Source organism: Triticum aestivum, chromosome 5A (genome assembly GCF_018294505.1).
Source record: "Triticum aestivum cultivar Chinese Spring chromosome 5A, IWGSC CS RefSeq v2.1, whole genome shotgun sequence".
NCBI classification, from domain to species: domain Eukaryota; kingdom Viridiplantae; phylum Streptophyta; class Magnoliopsida; order Poales; family Poaceae; genus Triticum; species Triticum aestivum.
The window spans coordinates 563,337,644-563,357,648 of record NC_057806.1 but is presented as its reverse complement, the minus strand read 5'-3'; the positions used below and the strand labels follow the sequence as shown (position 1 = coordinate 563,357,648).

General features: G+C 49.1%; 1 protein-coding gene across 1 annotated transcript; it reads left to right on the top strand.

Annotated features, from left to right (window-relative positions):
* The first annotated feature begins 15,852 nt into the window (after window positions 1-15,852).
* On the top strand, window positions 15,853-19,106 carry LOC123104795 (cytochrome b561, DM13 and DOMON domain-containing protein At5g54830). The gene has a single exon (XM_044526689.1). It carries the CDS (start codon window positions 16,006-16,008, stop codon window positions 18,655-18,657), a length of 2,652 nt encoding a protein of 883 aa, XP_044382624.1. The 5' UTR covers window positions 15,853-16,005; the 3' UTR covers window positions 18,658-19,106.
* The last annotated feature ends 899 nt before the right edge of the window (window positions 19,107-20,005 follow it).

Here is a 20,005-nt window from a genome sequence, read left to right as displayed (position 1 = left end):
TGAGCTTGGTATGATTTCTAGACGATTGTGCCAATGGAACACTGTACTTAATAGTGGTTCTATAGCTCAACCTAAGGAATCGTAGGTCCTTCTAGTGATTCAATACATAACAAAGCTAGCATGACAGATGCATTGAAATGCAAATGATACACGTGGATCTGAAGTTGTCAAGATCCAATGGGATGAATGCTATACCACAAGCTGAGCATTGACAAGCACCGGATTGCCATTGGTGTAAATGAAAAATGTGCTAACTAGATTATTGACTCTAGTGCAAGTGGGAAACTATTGGAAATATGCCATAGCGGCAATAATATTGTATTATTATATTTCTAGGTTCATTATTAAGAATTTATATTTCATGTTATAAATGTTATGATTCTGGAATGTGAGATTCAGTGGAAAATCCATAAGCACGTGTGGAATGACAAAGGGTAAAATAGCATTCTTAGTCTCGCATCTGAAGTTGTCAGTGATCATGTTTTCTGGATCCTAGAATATCTTTAAGAGTAACATAGTCGTAAAACAACATTGAGAGGTTGACTTTAGAAGAACGATCATATTGAATCAGCCAAAACTTATTTATTATACTTTGAGATAATATCGTCAGAAGTCAATTGCTATAACACGGAGTGTTAATGTACATTTTAGTTCCTTAGACCATAAGAGTATCATAGTCACTTCCTATCATACAGTGGACTTTGGGGTTGCTCAAACGTCATCTATAATACGGTGATCATAACAACAACTTATAGGTTCATCAGAAAGTTTGACAAGGGATTAGATAGCTCAAGAGTGGGATTTGCTCCTCCGGAAATGGAGAGATATTCTTAGAACCCTCTCCATGTGAAGACATCATCATCGTCTGGCGAAACATAGGTGACTATGTCATGGAGATGCCGGAAGATTTCAACGAGAAATAAGAACAAAACCGGTAACAAGGAGAACGGTATAATGAGCATGTGTATGACTCAAGAGGATACTGACACATCTCACCTTGGGTTTTGTAAAGTATCTCGAAGCAAAGGGAATATCACATGATAATCAAAGGTTCACTCAAAGGCCATTCATGTACTCATAGGGATTGATATGGACGTCCAGGTTCCGCTATCGATCACTAAACAAAGGGGGTTTGTTTATGTCTATGTTTTATCGAACCTACAGGGTCACAAGTTTAAGGTAATCACGATCTGCTGAGTGTTGGTAGGACAAGAGTGTGACGCCCCCGATTTGACCGTACACTAATCATACACGCAAACGTGTACGATCAAGATCAGGGACTCACGGGAAGATATCACAACACAACTCTACAAATAAAAATAAGTCATACAAGCATTATATTACAAGCCAGGGGCCTCGAGGGCTCGAATACAAGAGCTCGATCATAGACGAGTCAGCGGAAGCAACAATATCTGAGTACAGACATAAGATAAACAAGTTTGCCTTAAGAAGGCTAGCATAAACTGGGATACAGATCAAAAGAGGCGCAGGCCTCCTGCCTGGGATCCTCCTAAACTACTCCTGGTCGCCGTCAGCGGGCTGCACGTAGTAGTAGGCACCTCCAGAGTAGTAGTAGTCGTCGTCGATGGTGGCGTCTGGCTCCTGGGCTCCAACGTCTGGTCGCAGCAATCGGGTATAGAAAGGGGAAAAGAGGGAGCAAAACAACCGTGAGTACTCATCCAAAATACTCGCAAGCAAGGAGCTACACTACGTATGTATGCATTGGTATCAAATGGAATAAGGGTATCATATGTGGACTGAACTGCAGAATGCCGGAATAAGAGGGGGATAGCTAGTCCTATCGAAGACTACGCTTCTGGTGACCTCCATCTTGCAGCAGGAGAAGAGACTAGATGGTAAGTTCACCCAGTATCATCGCATAGCATATAACCGATGATCCTCCCTTCGTCGCCCTGTGAGAGAGCGATCACCGGTTGTATCTGGCACTTGGAAGGGTGTGTTTTATTAAGTATCCGGTTCTAGTTGTCATATGGTCAAGGTACAACTCCGGGTCGTCCTTTTACCGAGGGACACGGCTATTCGAATAGATCAACTTCCCTGCAGGGGTGCACCACATAACCCGTCGATCCCCTTTGGCCGGACACACTTTCCTGGGTCATGCCCGGCCTCGGAAGATCAACACGTCGCAGCCCTACCTAGGCACAACAGAGAGGTCAGCACGCCGGTCTAATTCCTATGGCGCAGGGGTCTGGGCCCATCGCCCATTGCACACCTGCATGTTGTGTACGCGGCCGATGAGCAGACCTAGCCTCCCTTATCGTAGGCTTTCCAGTCCAACCTGGCGCACGCCGCTCAGTCGCTGACGTCACGAAGGCTTCGACTGATACCACGGCGTTGAGTGCCCATAACTGTCCCCGCGTAGATGGTTAGTGCGTATAAGCCAGTGGCCAGACTCAGATCAAATACCAAGATCTCGTTAAACGTGTTAAGTATCCGCGAACGCCGACCAGGGCCAGGCCCACCTCTCTCCTAGGTGGTCTCAACCTGCCCTGTCGCTCCGCCACAAAGTAGAAGTCGGGGGCCGTCGGGAACCCAGGCCCACCTCTACCGGGATGGAGCCACCTGCCCCTTTAGCCCCCATCTCCGAACAGTATCATGAGTAATGTAACAGTATAAAGTATATAGTATATGCCCGTGATCACCTCTCGAAGTGATCACGGCCCAGTAGTATAGCATGGCAGACGGACAAGAGTGTAGGGCCACTAATGATAAACTAGCATGCTATACTAAGCATTTAGGATTGCAGGTAAGGTATCAACAGTTGTAGCAACAATGACAGGCTATGCATCAGAATAGGATTAATCGGAAAGCAGTAACATGCTACACTACTCTAATGCAAGCAGTAGAGAGAAGAGTAGGCGATATCTGGTGATCAAAGGGGGGGCTTGCCTGGTTGTTCTGGCAAGAGAGAGGGGTCGTCAACACCGTAGTCATACTGGGTAGCAGCGGCGTCGGTCTCGATGTCTAGCGAGAGAAGAGGAGGAAGAAACAATAAATATAATGCAAACAAATGCATGATGATGCATGTCATGACAGAGCGTGATGCTAGGTGTGCCTTAACGCGGTACGAGGTGGTACCGGTGAAGGGGGAAAACATCCGGGAAAGTATTCCCGGTGTTTCGCATTTTCGGACAGATGAACCAGAGGGGGAAAGTTATGTGTTCGCTATGCTAGGGATGTGTGGCGGATGAACGAGCTGTGTATCCGGATTCGTCTCGTCGTTCTGAGCAACTTTCGTGTACAAAGTTTTTTCATCCGAGTTACGGATTATTTTATATGAATTTCCAAAGTTTTAAATCATTTTTGAAATTAACAGAATTAAATTAATTTGGAAATGCCATTATGATGTCAGCATGACATCAGGGTGATGTCAGCAGTCAACAGTCAGTTGACTTGGTCAAACTGACGCGTGGGTCCTGGTTGTCATTGACTTAGGTTAACTATACAGGTTAGTTAGTTTAATAAGTGATTAGGTTAATTTAATAGATCTAATTAAGTTAATTAAGTTAACTAATTAATATTTTTATTATGTTTTTTATTCTCCTTTTTTAACAGGGGCATGGGTGGGGGCCCACTGGGCAGTGGCCCATAGGGTCAAACGGGCGCGGGCGGTGGGTCGGGTGCGGGGCGCCAGGACGCCCGCCCGTAGAGACAGGGGCTGTCCGCCTCTGGCGAAAGTGGCAAGGCCACGGCGAGTGGCCGGAGTGGCGGGAGCCAGAGGCGGAGACGAGCGAGGTGGCTGCGGCGTTGGTGCCGGCGCCAACCGCAGGGGAAGGCGACGGGGGGCGGAGACGGTAGCTGCGGCAGGGATGGGGAAGGGCAGCAGCGATTAGCGGCGGTCTCGCGCGGCGCAGGGGGCGCGGGCGCACAAGGCGGCAGGAGCAGCAGAGCAAAGGGGGCGCTTGGGAGATGGTCGGGCGTAGGGCGCGGCCGGCAGGGTCTGCAGCGCGTGGAGGCGAGGCGGCAGTGGCGCGCAGCGGCAATGGCAGAAGTGGCAGCAAGCAACAGGCTCGGGGGGGAGGAGAGCAGGGCGGCGCGCGGGCGGCGCAGCGCGAGCGAGCAGCGCCGTGGCAGAGCGAGGCGGGGCTCGGGCGCGGGGGCACGCCGGGCGCGGGAGGCCACGGCGGCGCCGGCGGAGCCGCGGGGAGGAGGCCATGGCGTGAGCGCGAGGAAGAGAGGAGGAGGGGGAAGCTCACGGGGGCGGCGTAGGGTTCGTGGCAGTGGGGGTTGAGGAGGAGGACGGGGACGAGGCGTCGTCGCGGCGTCGGGGAGGCGGACGCAGTCCGGTGGGGAGGAGGACGGGGACGCGGCGACGAGGTCCGGCAACGGCGCGGCAGCTTCGGGGTGCCGGCGGCAGAGTCCAGTGGGCGTCGGGGTCAACGCGGTTGTCGGGGGCGAGCGCCCTCGATCCAGTTCCACACGGGGGAGGGAGAGAGATCGGGGGAGTGGGAGGGGTTACGCATCAGAGGGGGGGCAGCGGCGACGGCGTGGTGGGATCGATCCCGATCCCATCTGGATCGGAAGGGGGGAAAGTGGGGGGAGAGTGGGGCGACGGGGGGGGGGGGGGAGTGGCGCGTAGGGGTTAGGGTTTCGGGGGCGTGGGGGGTTAAGGCGACGGGGTGGGCCTTGGCCCATTTGGGCAGGCCAGCTGGGCCGGAGCCCAGTGGGGGTGCTGTTTCCTTTTTTTTAGTTTTGGTTTTCTGTTTTTCTAACCTCTTTTCTTTTATTTATTTTTCTTTTTTGTTTTATTTTAATTTTGTAAAAATATAATTTCAACTCCTAAATTTAGCATTGCCACTAAACCCACTGCCATAAAAAGATTTACCCTAAACACAACAGTTTAGTATTTTACATAATACAAAAGGCATTTAATTTAATTGTTTTATCTACAGTTTTATTCATCTTATAGTATTATAAATATTTTATAAAAGTGTGGTTTCTCCACCATAATTACCTACGCATTATTTGGCACAACTTGAACATTTTAGTTTTATTGTTTGAAAAGTTTTATTGTCCCTATATTTTAAAATTTGAATTTGAATCTGTTTCGAACTAACTCGAGATTAGCAACTATAATCGAGGTGACATGGCATCATTAGTAGAGGATCACTATAGCTTAATTACCCGGGCGTCACAATTCTCCTCCACTACAAGAAATCTCGTCCCGAGATTTAAGAGGGGAAGTGCGGGGAAGGAAATAGGTTACGAAATCCTAGCGGGTCTTGTTGGTCTTGGTTACTCTTCTCGAGGAGGTCGATCCATTAAGTTGATCTTCTCCAGGTCATCATGATGAAGTCGGCATCCTTTCTTCGGGAACTCCATCGTACTTACGAATAGGTAAGGGGCAGGTCGATAACAATAGGATGCTATAAGGGGTAATCATCTGGGGTTATCCCATGAATGAACACATGACTATCTCTGGGGTTGAACAAATGAAACACATCAAGAGCAAAGTAAGACGGTACAATAAGAAGTTTCAAGCGGATAGACAATCGTTCAATGCCTAGTCAAAAGGTGAAAGGGGTTTCAAAGCAACGGATTAATTATTGTGTCCGATGCCAGAATTGATGATCTCATCGGGAGGTGGCTCATGAATTATATACGAGCCCACGCGGGAGGAATAACTTTGGGAACAATGGGTGTACAGGAGAGTCAGGTTTCGATCCTGTGGAACTATGGGTTATGGGCCCACCATGTGGGCTAAAAGTAGGAAGGGTGATGACGTCTTGCACGATCATGTAAGTAAGGCCTGTTAGAGGGTAGCCTGTCAGTTATGTTGGCAACAACGTTGTTACCAAGGGCGAGGGACGAAGAGAATCCTTTTCCTGCTCATTGAACGAGGCGGACCATTAGGCAAAGTTCTCTTCCATCGGTGGATACCGGAATGTCATCAACAATAGTAACAGGTTCTTACTAACAAAGTTGTACACCGAGGTGCTTACAAAAGCAGGAGAATATTACTGCTTAGATCATATAGCTCACAAGAAAGATTAAACCAAACAATGGAAAGGAAAACATATGTATCAGATTAAACAGAACAATGGAAAGGAAAATGTGTTTAAACACATTTTTTTGGGGTATATCATTCCCAAGGACAAGCAAAGCATGATTTCCTTGACAGGATATAATGTAGAAAACCCTTTAGGTAAGGGGGGGGGGGATTTCATGACATTACCCATACAGTGGTGTTTGGGTAATTGAGCAGGAAACATTTAGCATTGGGCTTCAAATGTTCTCTTTGAAAATCGGAGTACCACAGACATGCTTCGAGATAGCATTGACATGGTCTTCAATCAAAGGTCAGACTCTGGATACACTAAGGGATTCATCATTAAGCCAAGGAGAGGATGAGGAGGTGGCTGATGGACTCAGCAATAATTCAACGAGGTATCCAAAAAGATGGATTTCCACAGTTATGTGAACAAGGAGATAACATTTGTCGAATCAAATGATATGATGATGTATGCTCAAGGAAAAACATACACAATTAAACATTAGTTGAAAAGGGTGCCCAAAGTATGGCCTTAGGTAGCATGATCAATGTTAGAAAGGTGATTCAACAACCAATAGTCTAAGAATGAAATATCGACCATTAACTTGGAAGCAATACGGTGCTAGAGACACGAACAAGTTTGTGTTGAACGGAAGGCAATAAAGTGGTCGATGATAACACAAATCATCGAGGGCAAGGAGGGTACTTATCATCGTGAATTCAATCGATATCTTGGAAGGGGTCAAAATGTTGATGATGATCATGACACATTTGTCGAGAGGTTACAAGAAGATGTAACCGATCGGCGATGACTTCAAGTCAATGGAATGATGAAGCGAGAAGTTATCGAAACCATAGGTATGACACAAACTTGAAATCAGGCTTGTCATTCAAGGACAATTGTTATGACGAGGAAGATCGACGTAAGATTAGCTCATCGTCGAAAGCTGTGCTCTGGGAATAAGGACCGGGTGGCACAGTTTAAACTTTAGCACAAGGTGATGGCCGATCAGGCTAGGATTGACATGCTCGAGTACAAACTCGTGAGTAAAGGTGATTACTAAGAGTTGTTTAATCGTGGTGCGGACCCGATTTAGTTATCGGTGTCCTTGAGTGACTAACAACTCGGAACCAGGAAACATTGGAATCAGTGAGGATTACTACTCGATGAAGGCTCATAATAAGCAACATGGTTCGATGATATTATCAAGATACCAGAGGGTAACACTCGGAGGTAGAGCAAAATAGAGGGTTGACAAGTGTATTGATCTACAAAATACAAGTACTTTAACTTGTCCGAGAAAAGGAATCAAGGAATATCAACATGGCCGAACCCATAGTTGCAAGGGATCCAATTCAAAGACACCGAAAGAATTATCCAACTAATTAAAAGTTTTTCAAGAAGCTTCCATGATAAGTTCCACATCAGGTCCATGGGCATGAACACAAAGTTCAAGGTCGACTCCCGCTTCCTCAATGCATAACCTTCCATTCACCTCTTGTATTTCGAAAATGACATTAGTTGTTGAAAGTTTTACCTGGTGCAATACCAGATAAGTATGACCCTGAAATCTTTCGGGTTCACACAGATTAGGGAAGGCGTTGGTTCAACTCATCGGGGCATCTTAGAAACATATACCACAAAGTTCATGGGTAAATAATACAAGCTCGAAAGTAGAGCATGGTTAACAAAGCAGAGGATACAATTTACCAAAGGCATTATATACCCATGGAAAGGCTCACAAGGTTATTGAATATGAAGGACACTGTCGGATAATAATCCAACACGAGGTCTGGTGGTCTACAATGGAGCTGATGTGAGTTTTGGTACTCTATCAAACGAAGAATGAACGCAAGTGCATCAGATTATAGAAACAACTGACCAACTCAAAGCTCAAATGCAAAGGAATTATGAATTCCAAGACAAGGGATCAGAAGCAAAGCTCTGATTAGGGATGGATAAGTTGAATAGCCTTAGGGGTACAATCGACGATAATTTGATTGGTCGAGATCCAGCTCATGTTTAAAATGACGTCTGAGCCAAAAGGATGAATTCTAGGATTCGACTGAGGAATGGGAGCATCCTCAACATATTAAATCAATGGACTTAAGATCATAAAGACAAGGGATGTCAATAAGAATACGAGACTTATGGGATTAACCATAATGCAAGCAAGCAAGAATTTCAAGATCAATAGGCTTCTCAGGATTTTCGAAAGATCGAATGGTATTTCGAAGACTTTTATGAAATACATGAATCAACTGGGGATGAGTGGATACTCGGTAAGTGCGAGGAATTATCCATAGGGGCATTCAGGCGGCAAGGAACTGCAGGGCAGTAGACACAAGGGATTCTCGGAATATCCGAAGTATTTCAGGGTATCTTGTAATAACAAGACCAAATTGGAGATGAAGTTATGACCGACAACTGTATGTAGCTTCCCATAGGGATTTACCGGTGGTATGGGATTGCAACGGCAAAGGGCACAAGGGTCTCGAGGAAACATCGGAGAGTATCTTCAAAATTTTCAGGTGCAGCAGGCGATCATCTGGAGTGAAGGGGCTCTCCGGGAGAAGTATTTTCGAGAACCTAAAGTTAGATTTTAGAAAAATCATTTAACCCGAGTAGAAGAGAGTTCAGAGTCCCGGAGTAAGGATCGAGGAGTAAAAGATCCTAATACCACCCAAATGGCGACGTGAGCCCGTAAGGCACACAACCATGTTAGTAAAAGTTTTGTAATGTCTAGACTCGACTTCGGCCAAGGAGTTGGAAAGGGGATTCCTACAGGCAGACGGCTCTGATACCAACTTGTGACGCTCCTGATTTGACCGTACACTAATCATACACGCAAACGTGTACGATCAAGATCAGGGACTCACGGGAAGATATCACAACACAACTCTACAAATAAAAATAAGTCATACAAGCATTATATTACAAGCCAGGGGCCTCGAGGGATCGAATACAAGAGCTCGATCATAGACGAGTCAGCGGAAGCAACAATATCTGAGTACAGACATAAGATAAACAAGTTTGCCTTAAGAAGGCTAGCATAAACTGGGATACAGATCAAAAGAGGCGCAGGCCTCCTGTCTGGGATCCTCCTAAACTACTCCTGGTCGCCGTCAGCGGGCTGCACGTAGTAGTAGGCACCTCCAGAGTAGTAGTAGTTGTCGTCGACGGTGGCGTCTGGCTCCTGGGCTCCAACGTCTGGTCGCAGCAATCGGGTATAGAAAGGGGAAAAGAGGGAGCAAAGCAACCGTGAGTACTCATCCAAAGTACTCGCAAGCAAGGAGCTACACTATGTATGTATGCATTGGTATCAAATGGAATAAGGGTATCATATGTGGACTGAACTACAGAATGCCGGAATAAGAGGGGGATAGCTAGTCCTATCGAAGACTACGCTTCTGGTGACCTCCATCTTGCAGCAGGAGAAGAGACTAGATGGTAAGTTCACACAGTATCATCGCATAGCATATAACCGATGATCCTCCCTTCGTCGCCCTGTGAGAGAGCGATCACCGGTTGTATCTGGCACTTGGAAGGGTGTGTTTTATTAAGTATCCGGTTCTAGTTGTCATAAGGTCAAGGTACAACTCCGGGTCGTCCTTTTACCGAGGGACACGGCTATTCGAATAGATCAACTTCCCTGCAGGGGTGCACCACATAACCTAACACGCTCGATCCCCTTTGGCTGGACACACTTTCCTGGGTCATGCCCGGCCTCGGAAGATCAACACGTCGCAGCCCTACCTAGGCACAACAGAGAGGTCAGCATGCCGGTCTAATTCATATGGCGCAGGGGTCTAGGCCCATCGCCCATTGCACACCTGCATGTTGTGTACGCGGCCGGTGAGCAGACCTAGCCTCTCTTATACAAGAGTAGGCTTTGCAGTTCAACCCAGCGCACGCCGCTCAGTCGCTGACGTCACGAAGGCTTCGACTGATACCACGGCGTTGAGTGCCCATAACTGTCCCCGCGTAGATGGTTAGTGCGTATAAGCCAGTGGCCAGACTCAGATCAAATACCAAGATCTCGTTAAACGTGTTAAGTATCCGCGAACGCCGACCAGGGCCAGGCCCACCTCTCTCCTAGGTGGTCTCAACCTGCCCTGTCGCTCCGCCACAAAGTAGCAGTCGGGGGCCGTCGGGAACCCAGGCCCACCTCTACTGGGATGGAGCCACCTGCCCCTTCAGCCCCCATCTCCCAACAGTATCATGAGTAATGTAACAGTATAAAGTATATAGTATATGCCTGTGATCACCTCCCGAAGTGATCACGGCCCAGTAGTATAGCATGGCAGACGGACAAGAGTGTAGGGCTACTGATGATAAACTAGCATGCTATACTAAGCATTTAGGATTGCAGGTAAGGTATCAACAGTTGTAGCAACAATGACAGGCTATGCATCAGAATAGGATTAATCGGAAAGCAGTAACATACTACACTACTCTAATGCAAGCAGTAGAGAGAAGAGTAGACGATATTTGGTGATCAAAGGAGGGGCTTACCTGGTTGTTCTGGCAAGAGAGAGGGGTCGTCAACACCGTAGTCGTACCGGGTAGTAGCGGCGTCGGTCTCGATGTCTAGCGAGAGAAGAGGAGGAAGAAACAATAAATATAATGCAAACAAATGCATGACGATGCATGTCATGACAAAGCGTGATGCTAGGTGTGCCTTAACGCGGTACGAGGTGGTACCGGTGAAGGGGGAAAACATCCGGGAAAGTATTCTCGGTGTTTCGTGTTTTCGGACAAATGAACCAGAGGGGGGAAGTTGCATGTTCGCTATGCTAAGGATGCGTGGTGGATGAACGGGCTGCGTATCCGGATTCGTCTCGTCGTTCTGAGCAACTTTCATGTACAAAGTTTTTTCATCCGAGTTACGGATTATTTTATATGAATTTCCAAAGTTTTAAATCATTTTTGAAATTAACAGAATTAAATTAATTTGGAAATGCCATTATGATGTCAGCATGACATCAGGGTGATGTCAGCAGTCAACAGTCAGTTGACTTGGTCAAACTGACGCGTGGGTCCCGGTTGTCATTGACTTAGGTTAACTAAAGATGATTAGTTAGTAGTTAATACGTGATTAGGTTAATTTAACAGATCTAATTAAGTTAACTAATTAATTAATTAATATTTTTATTATGTTTTTTTATTCTCCTTTTTTTAACAGGAGCGTGGGTGGGGGGGCCCCACTGGGGAGTGGCCCATAGGGTCAAACGGGCGCTGGTGGTGGATCGGGTGCGGGGCTCCAGGACGCCCGCCCGCAGAGACAAGGGTTGTCCGCCTCCGGCGAAAGTGGCGAGGCCACGGCGAGTGGCCGGAGCGGCGGGAGCCAGAGGCGGAGACGAGCGAGGTGGCTGCGGCGGTGGTGCCGACGGCAACCGCAGGGGAAGGCGACATGGGGCGAAGATGGTAGCTGCGGCGGGGATGGGGAAGGGCAGCAGCAGTTGGCGACGGTCTCGTGCGGCGCAGGGGGCGCGGGCGCACAAGGCAGCAGTAGCAGCAGAGCAAAGGGGGCGCTCGGGAGATGGTCAGGCGTAGGGCGCGGCCGGCAGGGTCTGCAGCGCGTGGAGGCGAGGCGGCAGTGGCGCGCAGCGGCAAGGGCAGAAGTGGCAGCAAGCAGCATCAGCAGCAGGCTCGGGAGGAAGGGGAGCAGGGCGGCGCGCGGGCGGCGCAGCGCGAGCGAGCAGCGCCGCGGCAGAGCGAGGCAGGGCTCGGGCGCACATGCGCGAGGGCACACCGGGCGCGGGAGGCCATGACGGCGCCAGCGGAGCCGCAGGGAGGAGGCCATGGCGTGAGCGCGAGGAAGAGAGGAGGAGGGGGAAGCTCACGGGGGCGGCGTAGGGTTCGTGGCAGTGGGGGTTGAGGAGGAGGACGGGGACGAGGCGTCGGCGCGGCGTCGGCGCGGCATCGGGGAGGCGAGCGCAGTCCGGCGGGGAGGAGGACGGGGACGCGGCGATGGCGCGACAGCTTCAGGGCGGCGGCGGAGTCCGGTGGGCGTCGGGGTCAACGCGGTTGTTGGGGGCGAGCGCCCTCGATCCAGTTCCACGCGGGGCAGGAAGGGAGATCGGGGGAGTGGGAGGGGTTACACAACATAGGGGGGGGCAGCGGCGACGGCGTGGTGGGATCGATCCCGATCCCATCTGGATCGGGTGGGGGGAAGTGGGGCGACGGGGGAGAGTTGCGCGTAGGGGTTAGGGTTTCAGGGGCGTGGGGGGTTAAGGTGGCGGGGTGGGCCTTGGCCCAGTTGGGCAGGCCAGCTGGGCCAGAGCCCAGCGGGGGTGCTGTTTCCTTTTTTTTAGTTTTGGTTTTCTGTTTTTCTAACCTCTTTTCTTTTATTTCTTTTTCTTTTCTGTTTTATTTTAATTTTGTAAAAATATAATTTCAACTCCTAAATTTAGCATTGCCACTAAACCCACTGCCATAAAAAGATTTACCCTAAACACAATAGTTTAGTATTTTACATAATACAAAAGGCATTTAATTTAATTGTTTTATCTACAGTTTTATTCATTTTATAGTATTATAAATATTTTATAAAAGTGTGGTTTCTCCATCATAACTACCTACGCATTATTTGGCACAACCCGAACATTTTAGTTTTATTGTTTGAAATTTTTTGTTGTTTGCTTATATTTTAAATTTGAATTTGAATCAGTTTCGAACTAACTCGAGATTAGCAACTATAATCGAGGTGACATGGCATCATTAGTAGAGGATCACTGTAGCTTAATTACCCGGGCGTCACAAAGAGTGACGAGGATTTATTTTTGAAATAGTTTCGTTAATATTGGAAATAGTTTCAAGAGAACCGAAAGCGTATCGGGGTCACTGGAAGGGTTTCAGAGTTTATCGGGCAATATCGAATATTAGCGATAAATAATATATAGGTGCAAAATGTTTCTGAAGATGTTAATTAATAATAAAAAGCTCTAGTAATTGCTTTTTTAGAATTAGCTCTTGGTAATTGTTAGTCATTCGGCAAATGTTGTTGCTCATAAATTAGCAAAGGTAGGCGTAGTGAAAGCATTATGTAAGTGTGGCTAATGATGCCATCAGATTTTATCTTAGAGGTGGTCTCTGATGAGATCCTAGACTATTCTTTTTAGTTAAATAAAGCATCAACTTATCCTAAACAAAAGCTATTTCTTTCGGTTCATATTGATAGCTGCTTGTGTTTTCTTTGGTCCTTGCACTGTTCTATTTGCACCATGTATCTTTCACCTGAGGTTGTTTCGCCTCAGTTTATTTTTATCTCTTTTTCTGCTACTTGTATGTGGTTTGTCGTTGTAATTCTGGCTGATTGATGACTTTATTAATGCAAAGTCAAGCTAGGTTCGAGTCTTTTTTCAGGCTCGACAATGTCTTTTTTTAGAAAAGAAAAGAGAAAATACACAATAATTTTATTTATCAACTATAGTCGACAGAATGTACATAGTACTAGAAAAAAAAATCATGGGAGCATGTGCAACGAGTTATTGTAAGCATCGAGGCATCAACTGCTTTACCCTGCAGTGAAGCATGGTATAATTGCTTTTGTATTGTTAGTTTTTTTGTGGGGTATATATTGTTAGTTATTAGTAGCTAAAACAAACAATCGACCATTGATGCACCAACCACGAGCATTCTCTAACGGTCAAACAAAAACAGCAAAGAAAACCAATAAAACCAACTACAAACCAATATATTTCTTTTGGTGCACATCATCCCCATTTTCGCCATCTTTGTCGTCGATCCTTTCAACACGCTTTCTTTTCCGTGTAGCCGCCCTCATCCACCCCCTCCTAGTAATTGTTGTGTATGGCGCTACTATCGCTGGTGATGCCGGAGCCCTAAAGGTAGGAGGGGATACCCAATCGGCATGCATGCCAGTCTCTGCCCCCCCTCCCTCTCGTCTTTCCTCCTTTTGGATTTCCTTCTCCTCTCCGCCCTTCATCTGCCATCCACCTCTTCGCGCTGAACGGTCCGCCGTGCATTGCGTTCTAAGAACCTAGTCGGAAGATGTTACGAAATTTAGAATTTTTCTGCTGATCGAATGCCACGGCTTCAATATGCCCTTTGGATCCGCCGGTGGAAAAAACCCGGATGTTTTTCATCTAAGATAAGAGTCACTACTAGTGGTTTGACAAAATGCCACGTTTTTTATTTCGGCTCGACAAAATGGCACATCTTGTCTCTCCTTTTTTATTTGGGCGATGCTAGGCGCCGGTGCGCCGGTCGAACAGTTTCGGCCGGTCCAGCCCTAGCCGTTGGATGCGCGCGCTTAGGAGCCGTCCGATTCCCCCGCGTTGACTTCCCCTCTCTTTCTTCCTCTCCCCTCCCAGCCGCCGGCCGTCACCCCGTCACCTGGACCTCTCTCTCTCCGCCGCCCCCGCTACTGGATGCCGCGCTCGCCACCTGTCGCCGCGCTCGCCGCCAGTCGCCGCGCTCGCCGCCGGTCTCCGCCTTCTTCTCTCATGTTTCTCGCCGGGATCTACATGCAGCAAAAACTTCGCCCGTGGGTTGCAGCTCCCCTCGCTGGTGATGGTCGCGGCTCCGGCAACACCAGTGGCCGGTTGCAGCTCCGGCAGCTTGCAGTCGCGCGCCCCGCCGCTCGCAGTCCAGCGCCCCCGCCGGACCCCCTGATTAAAGGTTGTAGCAAAATTCATCAACGGTGGCAGCAAAAAACACCGCCAGTTGAAGCTTTTTTTCCAACTGTTGATTCCGGTTGTAGCAAAACTTGACGCCAATGGTAGCACGACAAAATGCAGGTTGTAGCAAAATTGGACGCCGGTTGCAGCTCCTGGTCGTAGGTTGCAGCTATCTGCTGTCGCCGGCCACAAGTTTGCCGTCGTTGGTTGCAACACGTCAGTCCAATAGTTGTAGCTTTTTTGTTGCCGGTCGTAGCTTTTCGCAGCGTGGGTTGCAACTTTCCTCATCTCCCAGTTGCAGCTGTTTGTTGTCATGGGCCACAAAACTACACGCCGAAGATTGTAGCAAATAGCGACACCGGTTGTAGCAAAAAAATGATCTAGTTGTAGCAAAAATCAGCTGTGTTTCCAACTCGCTTATTGGTTGCAGCAAAAAACAACAGTGGTTCCAGCTCTGGATTTGGCCGGTTGAAGCAAAACAAAATGCTAGTTCCAGCATCGTTGTCGCTCGCTGGCATCGCAATCTTCACCAATGGTCATCCATGGAGACTCGTCGGCACGGCTTGGCACGGCGCCCCTGGCACGGTCCCAGCATCTCCGTCGCGGCGCCTCCGGCATGGTCCAAGCACCTCCGTTGCGGGAGAGTTTGTGCATCGTGGTGAGGAGATTGAAAAAAAATCACGCGGTGGAGCCACTTGCAGGAGCGCTTCTGGAGGTAGGAGACGATGCACTGTAGCAAATGAGTGGACCACGTTTGTTTTCGGAGGAGATAAGATAGGAGGGGTGGTGGGCCTAAAAAAAGTCCCAAATCGCGTCTCCCTGGTCGTTCGATCCAGCTGGATCGCGTGGCCCACGCGCGACCGGCGGAAGACTCGGCCGGTGCGCCGGGTGTAAACACTTCCCTTTTTATTTTATTATCTTTGGAAAAAATAGCACGTCCTTGCCTCTCTAACACGTGGGGTGTGGAGGACCACTGCCAGTGACTGACAGTTGTAGGGCTGCCCCGCTCAAAAAAAATAAAAGTTGTAGGCGCTGCCGGTGGTGCTTCCCTACCAGCACCGCACCGGTCCAGTCGCCTCGCCACCACCGCCACAGCCACAGCAAACTGCGGCGGTCGCATCCCCACCCCACCGAGAACCTCCCCTCCTCCGAATATCCACCGCCCCCCGGCCGCCCCGCCTCGCCTCCCACGCACGCCACCGTCCCGCCGCCCGGCCTCCTACTCTCCCGAACCCAACTCCGCTCCAAGTCCAACGTCCACCCCAGATCCCAACCCCCCGCCGCCCCGCCGGCCCAGATCTCGATCCGCGGATCCGCCGCGGCGTGGCGGGCCGCCGGGTGATCCCATGGCCCCCGCCCTCGCCCCACTCCTCGCCAGCCTCGCGGTGGCGGCCGCGGTCCTGGCGGCCGTTGCCGACGCGGCGTGCCGGCACACCAACCTCACGGCGGGCTTCGCGGCGGACCTCACCATGCTGCAGCACCAGCTGCGGGGCACGGTGCGCCTCGACCCCTCCGGCGCCTGCGCGCTCCAGCTCACGCGCTTCGACCTCCTCGCCGCCTCCCCCTCCGCGCGCTTCTGGGCCGCCGACGGCCCTTCCCTCGACGACCTCGCCAAAGGCCGCCCCTTTTCGCCGCTCCCGCTCAACGCCACCTTCCGCAACGAGACGCTCCGCCTCCCCTTCTCCGCCCCGCTGCCGCCGCTCCTCGCCATCTTCGACCCCGACACCTCCTCCGACCTCGGCCACGTCTTCCTATCCGCCGTCTCCAACTCCTCCAACACCACCGCCGCTCTTGCCTCCCGGATCGCCGCGCCCACCATGTTCGACAACTGCGTCCAGCTCTCCGAGGGCTACCGCCTTCGCTGGACGCTCAATGTGTCCGCCGGCGAGGTCGACATCGGCCTTGAGGCTGCCGTTGGCTCCGAGTACTACATGGCTTTCGGGTGGGCCGACCCCAAGGCCAACTCCCCCGCCATGGTCCGCTCGGACGTTGTCGTCGCCGGCTTCACCGAGGAAGGTATGCCCTTCGCAGAGGACTACTACATTACCGACTACAGCGAGTGCACCATGGGGAAGGATGACCTGCCAGTGTCGGGAGTGTGCCCGGACAGTGCTTATGATGACGGGAGGAACAATTCCAGGCTGGTTTATGGGCACCGGCGCGATGGCGTGTCTTTCGTCAGGTACAAGAGGAAACTCGATAGTGAAGATGACAAGTATGATGTGCCTGTTGGTGCCACGGAGGAGATGGCTGTGGTCTGGGCCATCGGGAAGCTGCGTCCGCCGGACACCCTGCGCCCACACTACCTCCCGCAGAACCATGGGGGGCCGAGGGACGAAACCTTTGGATTGATGAGGGTCAATTTGTCCGAGGTGGTGGACAGTTGCCTTGGACCGTTGGATGCTGACAATAAGCAAGACCAGGACAGGATCATTGCCGATGGGAAGACACCGCTGGTTGTGACATCCGCTCCAGCATTGCGCTACCCAAACCCACCAAACCCGGACAAGGTGATATACATCAACAAGAAGGAGGCGCCACTGCTGAAGGTTGAGAGGGGTGTGCCGGTGAAGTTCTTAGTGCAGGCTGGTCATGATGTGGCACTGTATGTCACTTCAGACCCCATCGGTGGAAATGCCACTTTGCGGAATAAGACTGAGGTCATATATGCCGGTGGCCCTGATGTTCATGGTGTGCCAGCAACCCCCACAGAGCTGGTTTGGCTGCCTGATAGGAATACACCTGATCTTGTCTACTACCAGTCGGTGTATGAAGCAAAGATGGGGTGGAAGGTTCAAGTGGTAGATGGAGGCCTCAGCGACATGTACAATAACAGTGTATTGTTGGATGATCAGCAGGTTACTCTGTTTTGGACTCTGTCCACTGACTCTATATCCATAGCAGCTCGAGGTGAGAAGAAAAGCGGGTACCTTGCTGTCGCGTTTGGGAGTGGGATGCTGAACAGTTATGCCTATGTTGGCTGGGTAGGCAATGATGGAGTTGGCAGGGTCAAGACTTACTGGATTGATGGAAAGAGTGCAGCAGGTATTCATTCAACATCTGAAAATTTAACCTATGTCAGGTGTAAATCAGAAGATGGCGTTATTACATTTGAGTTTACACGTCCTCTTAAGCCTTCCTGTACTGGAAAGGTAGAGTGCAAGAATATTATTGATCCAACCACACCTCTCAAGGTTGTTTGGGCCATGGGTGCAAGCTGGTCAGGAGATGATCTGACGGACAGTAATATGCATTCGGTCACAAGCAGTCGCCCCATACGTGTTCTTTTGTTGAGAGGTTCAGCTGAGGCAGAACAGGACTTGCGGCCCGTTCTGGCTGTGCATGGATTTATGATGTTTGTGGCCTGGGGCATTTTGCTTCCTGGTGGAATATTGGCTGCTCGGTATTTGAAAAGCTTGAAGGGAGACGGGTGGTACCAAATACATGTCTATCTGCAGTATTCTGGGATCTCTATAATGTTCCTTGGCGTCCTTTTTGCTGCAGCTGAGCTCCGAGGTTTCTATGTCGATTCAGTGCACGTCAAGTTTGGTTTGTCAGCCTTACTGTTGGCAGCTTTTCAGCCACTCAATGCCTATTTCCGGCCCAAGAGGCCCGCTAACGGGGAGGTTCCACCCCAGAACCGTGTCCTCTGGGAGTACCTACATGTCATCACAGGCAGGTCAGCAATTGTCGTCGGAGTCGTGGCGCTTTTCACCGGAATGAAGCATTTAGGCCACAGGTATGACAGTGAAAATGTAGAGGAGCTCACCTGGGCCTTGATGCTGTGGGTGCTTTCCGCCATAGTTATAGCTCTGTCCTTGGAATATAAAGAGGTCAAACGAAGGGGCGGCGACCGAAGCTTCAGAGGGCACTGGGTTCTAGGTAACACCGAGGAAGATGACTCGGTTGATCTCTTGCATCCTGACAGCTCTGCCAGGAGTTCAGAATCTAGGCCTTCTGGTGTAATGGAGGTGCAGCTTGAGCCTCTCACTAGATGAGTAGTAGATAGCATAGATCAATCTTTATCTCCCAGTGTCAGATACACACATACACACACCAATTCCTGTTTTCAGTCATACAACAGAAACAGATGGTGTCCACAAGCACGGCGACTTTCCGCTCAGAAAGAAAATTGAATTTCTCATGCTTGTTTCCTCTACATGGCAGAATGGTACCAGGCTACATAGGATCTTCAAATTATGCCTTTGATTCCTTGCGTCACACTGTTCAGATTGTATAGTGTACATTTTGTTTTCTCACAATAGACAGGCACAATTTGTTACATTGCCCCCAAGTAATTCTTTTCCCCATCAGATTTTGAGAAAGAGAGATAAGATATACATTTTGTTATATCCGCAGCACCATTAACTGGGCAGAGCATTCGAGGGACAGAAATTGTGTATCATAGTGCTAATGCTATTCAATATTCATTTTGAGATAAAAGGCATCAGATGTTGTAATGTGCTTAGAATTTTGAACATGTCCATAACTACTGGAGCATCTTCAATTCATTGACTGATCATTCCATTAAACTTTGCAGTAGAGAATATCACTGATGAGTGGTAAGACTGGCTTTTTCATGCCAGGTTTTTTGCGCCAATGTGATAATATTGTCCCAATGCTATTTGGAAGTTGAAAAATGTGCTTGTACGTATGAAAAATGGTAGAGTAATCTGCATTCAAGGGTGTCTGGATATGACCATGTACAGAAATACTCCCTCCATAAAGAAATATAAGAGCTAGTGATCTAAACGCTCTTATATTTCTTTACAGAGGGAGTACTAAGTTGTTTTGCATCCACGGCATCATTTAACCAGTCAGAGGATTCAAAGGAGAGAAATTGTGCATCATAGTGGGATATTATTCAACATATTTGTTCCGAGAATGTGATATAAAAGGCAAAGGGTGTTGTACTGTCTGTTGTATGTTGCCAGTGCTATAGCTCTTTAAACATGTCCATGTCTATTGGAACATCTTCAAAGTATTTACTGATCATTCCATGAAACTTCTACATAGATACAACAATGGCAAGATTGGTTTTCCATGTCAGATTTTCCGTTTTTGGGTCGATGATTTGTCTCCGCCCTACTTGCAAGTTGGGAAATGTGCTTGTATGACTTGTATCCCTTGAGCTATGGATGTGTGAATCACACAACCAGCGCCTATGACTGAGAGTTTATTTCAGGGCGAACTCTTAAGCTGCTGCTTATATGGGAGCGTTTCGCCCTGGAAGTGCATGTTGTGGAAGTTCCTGTTTCCAGGGAGCACACATTGCAAGCAACAACATTGAACTATACAGCAGAATTTTGCCCTGGGGCACACATCGTTAAGAAATTTGTCAACTGC

Bases quoted from the DNA above. Each gene is read 5' to 3' on its own strand.
- LOC123104795 (XM_044526689.1), top strand. From the start codon at position 16,006: ATGGCCCCCGCCCTCGCCCCACTCCTCGCCAGCCTCGCGGTGGCGGCC.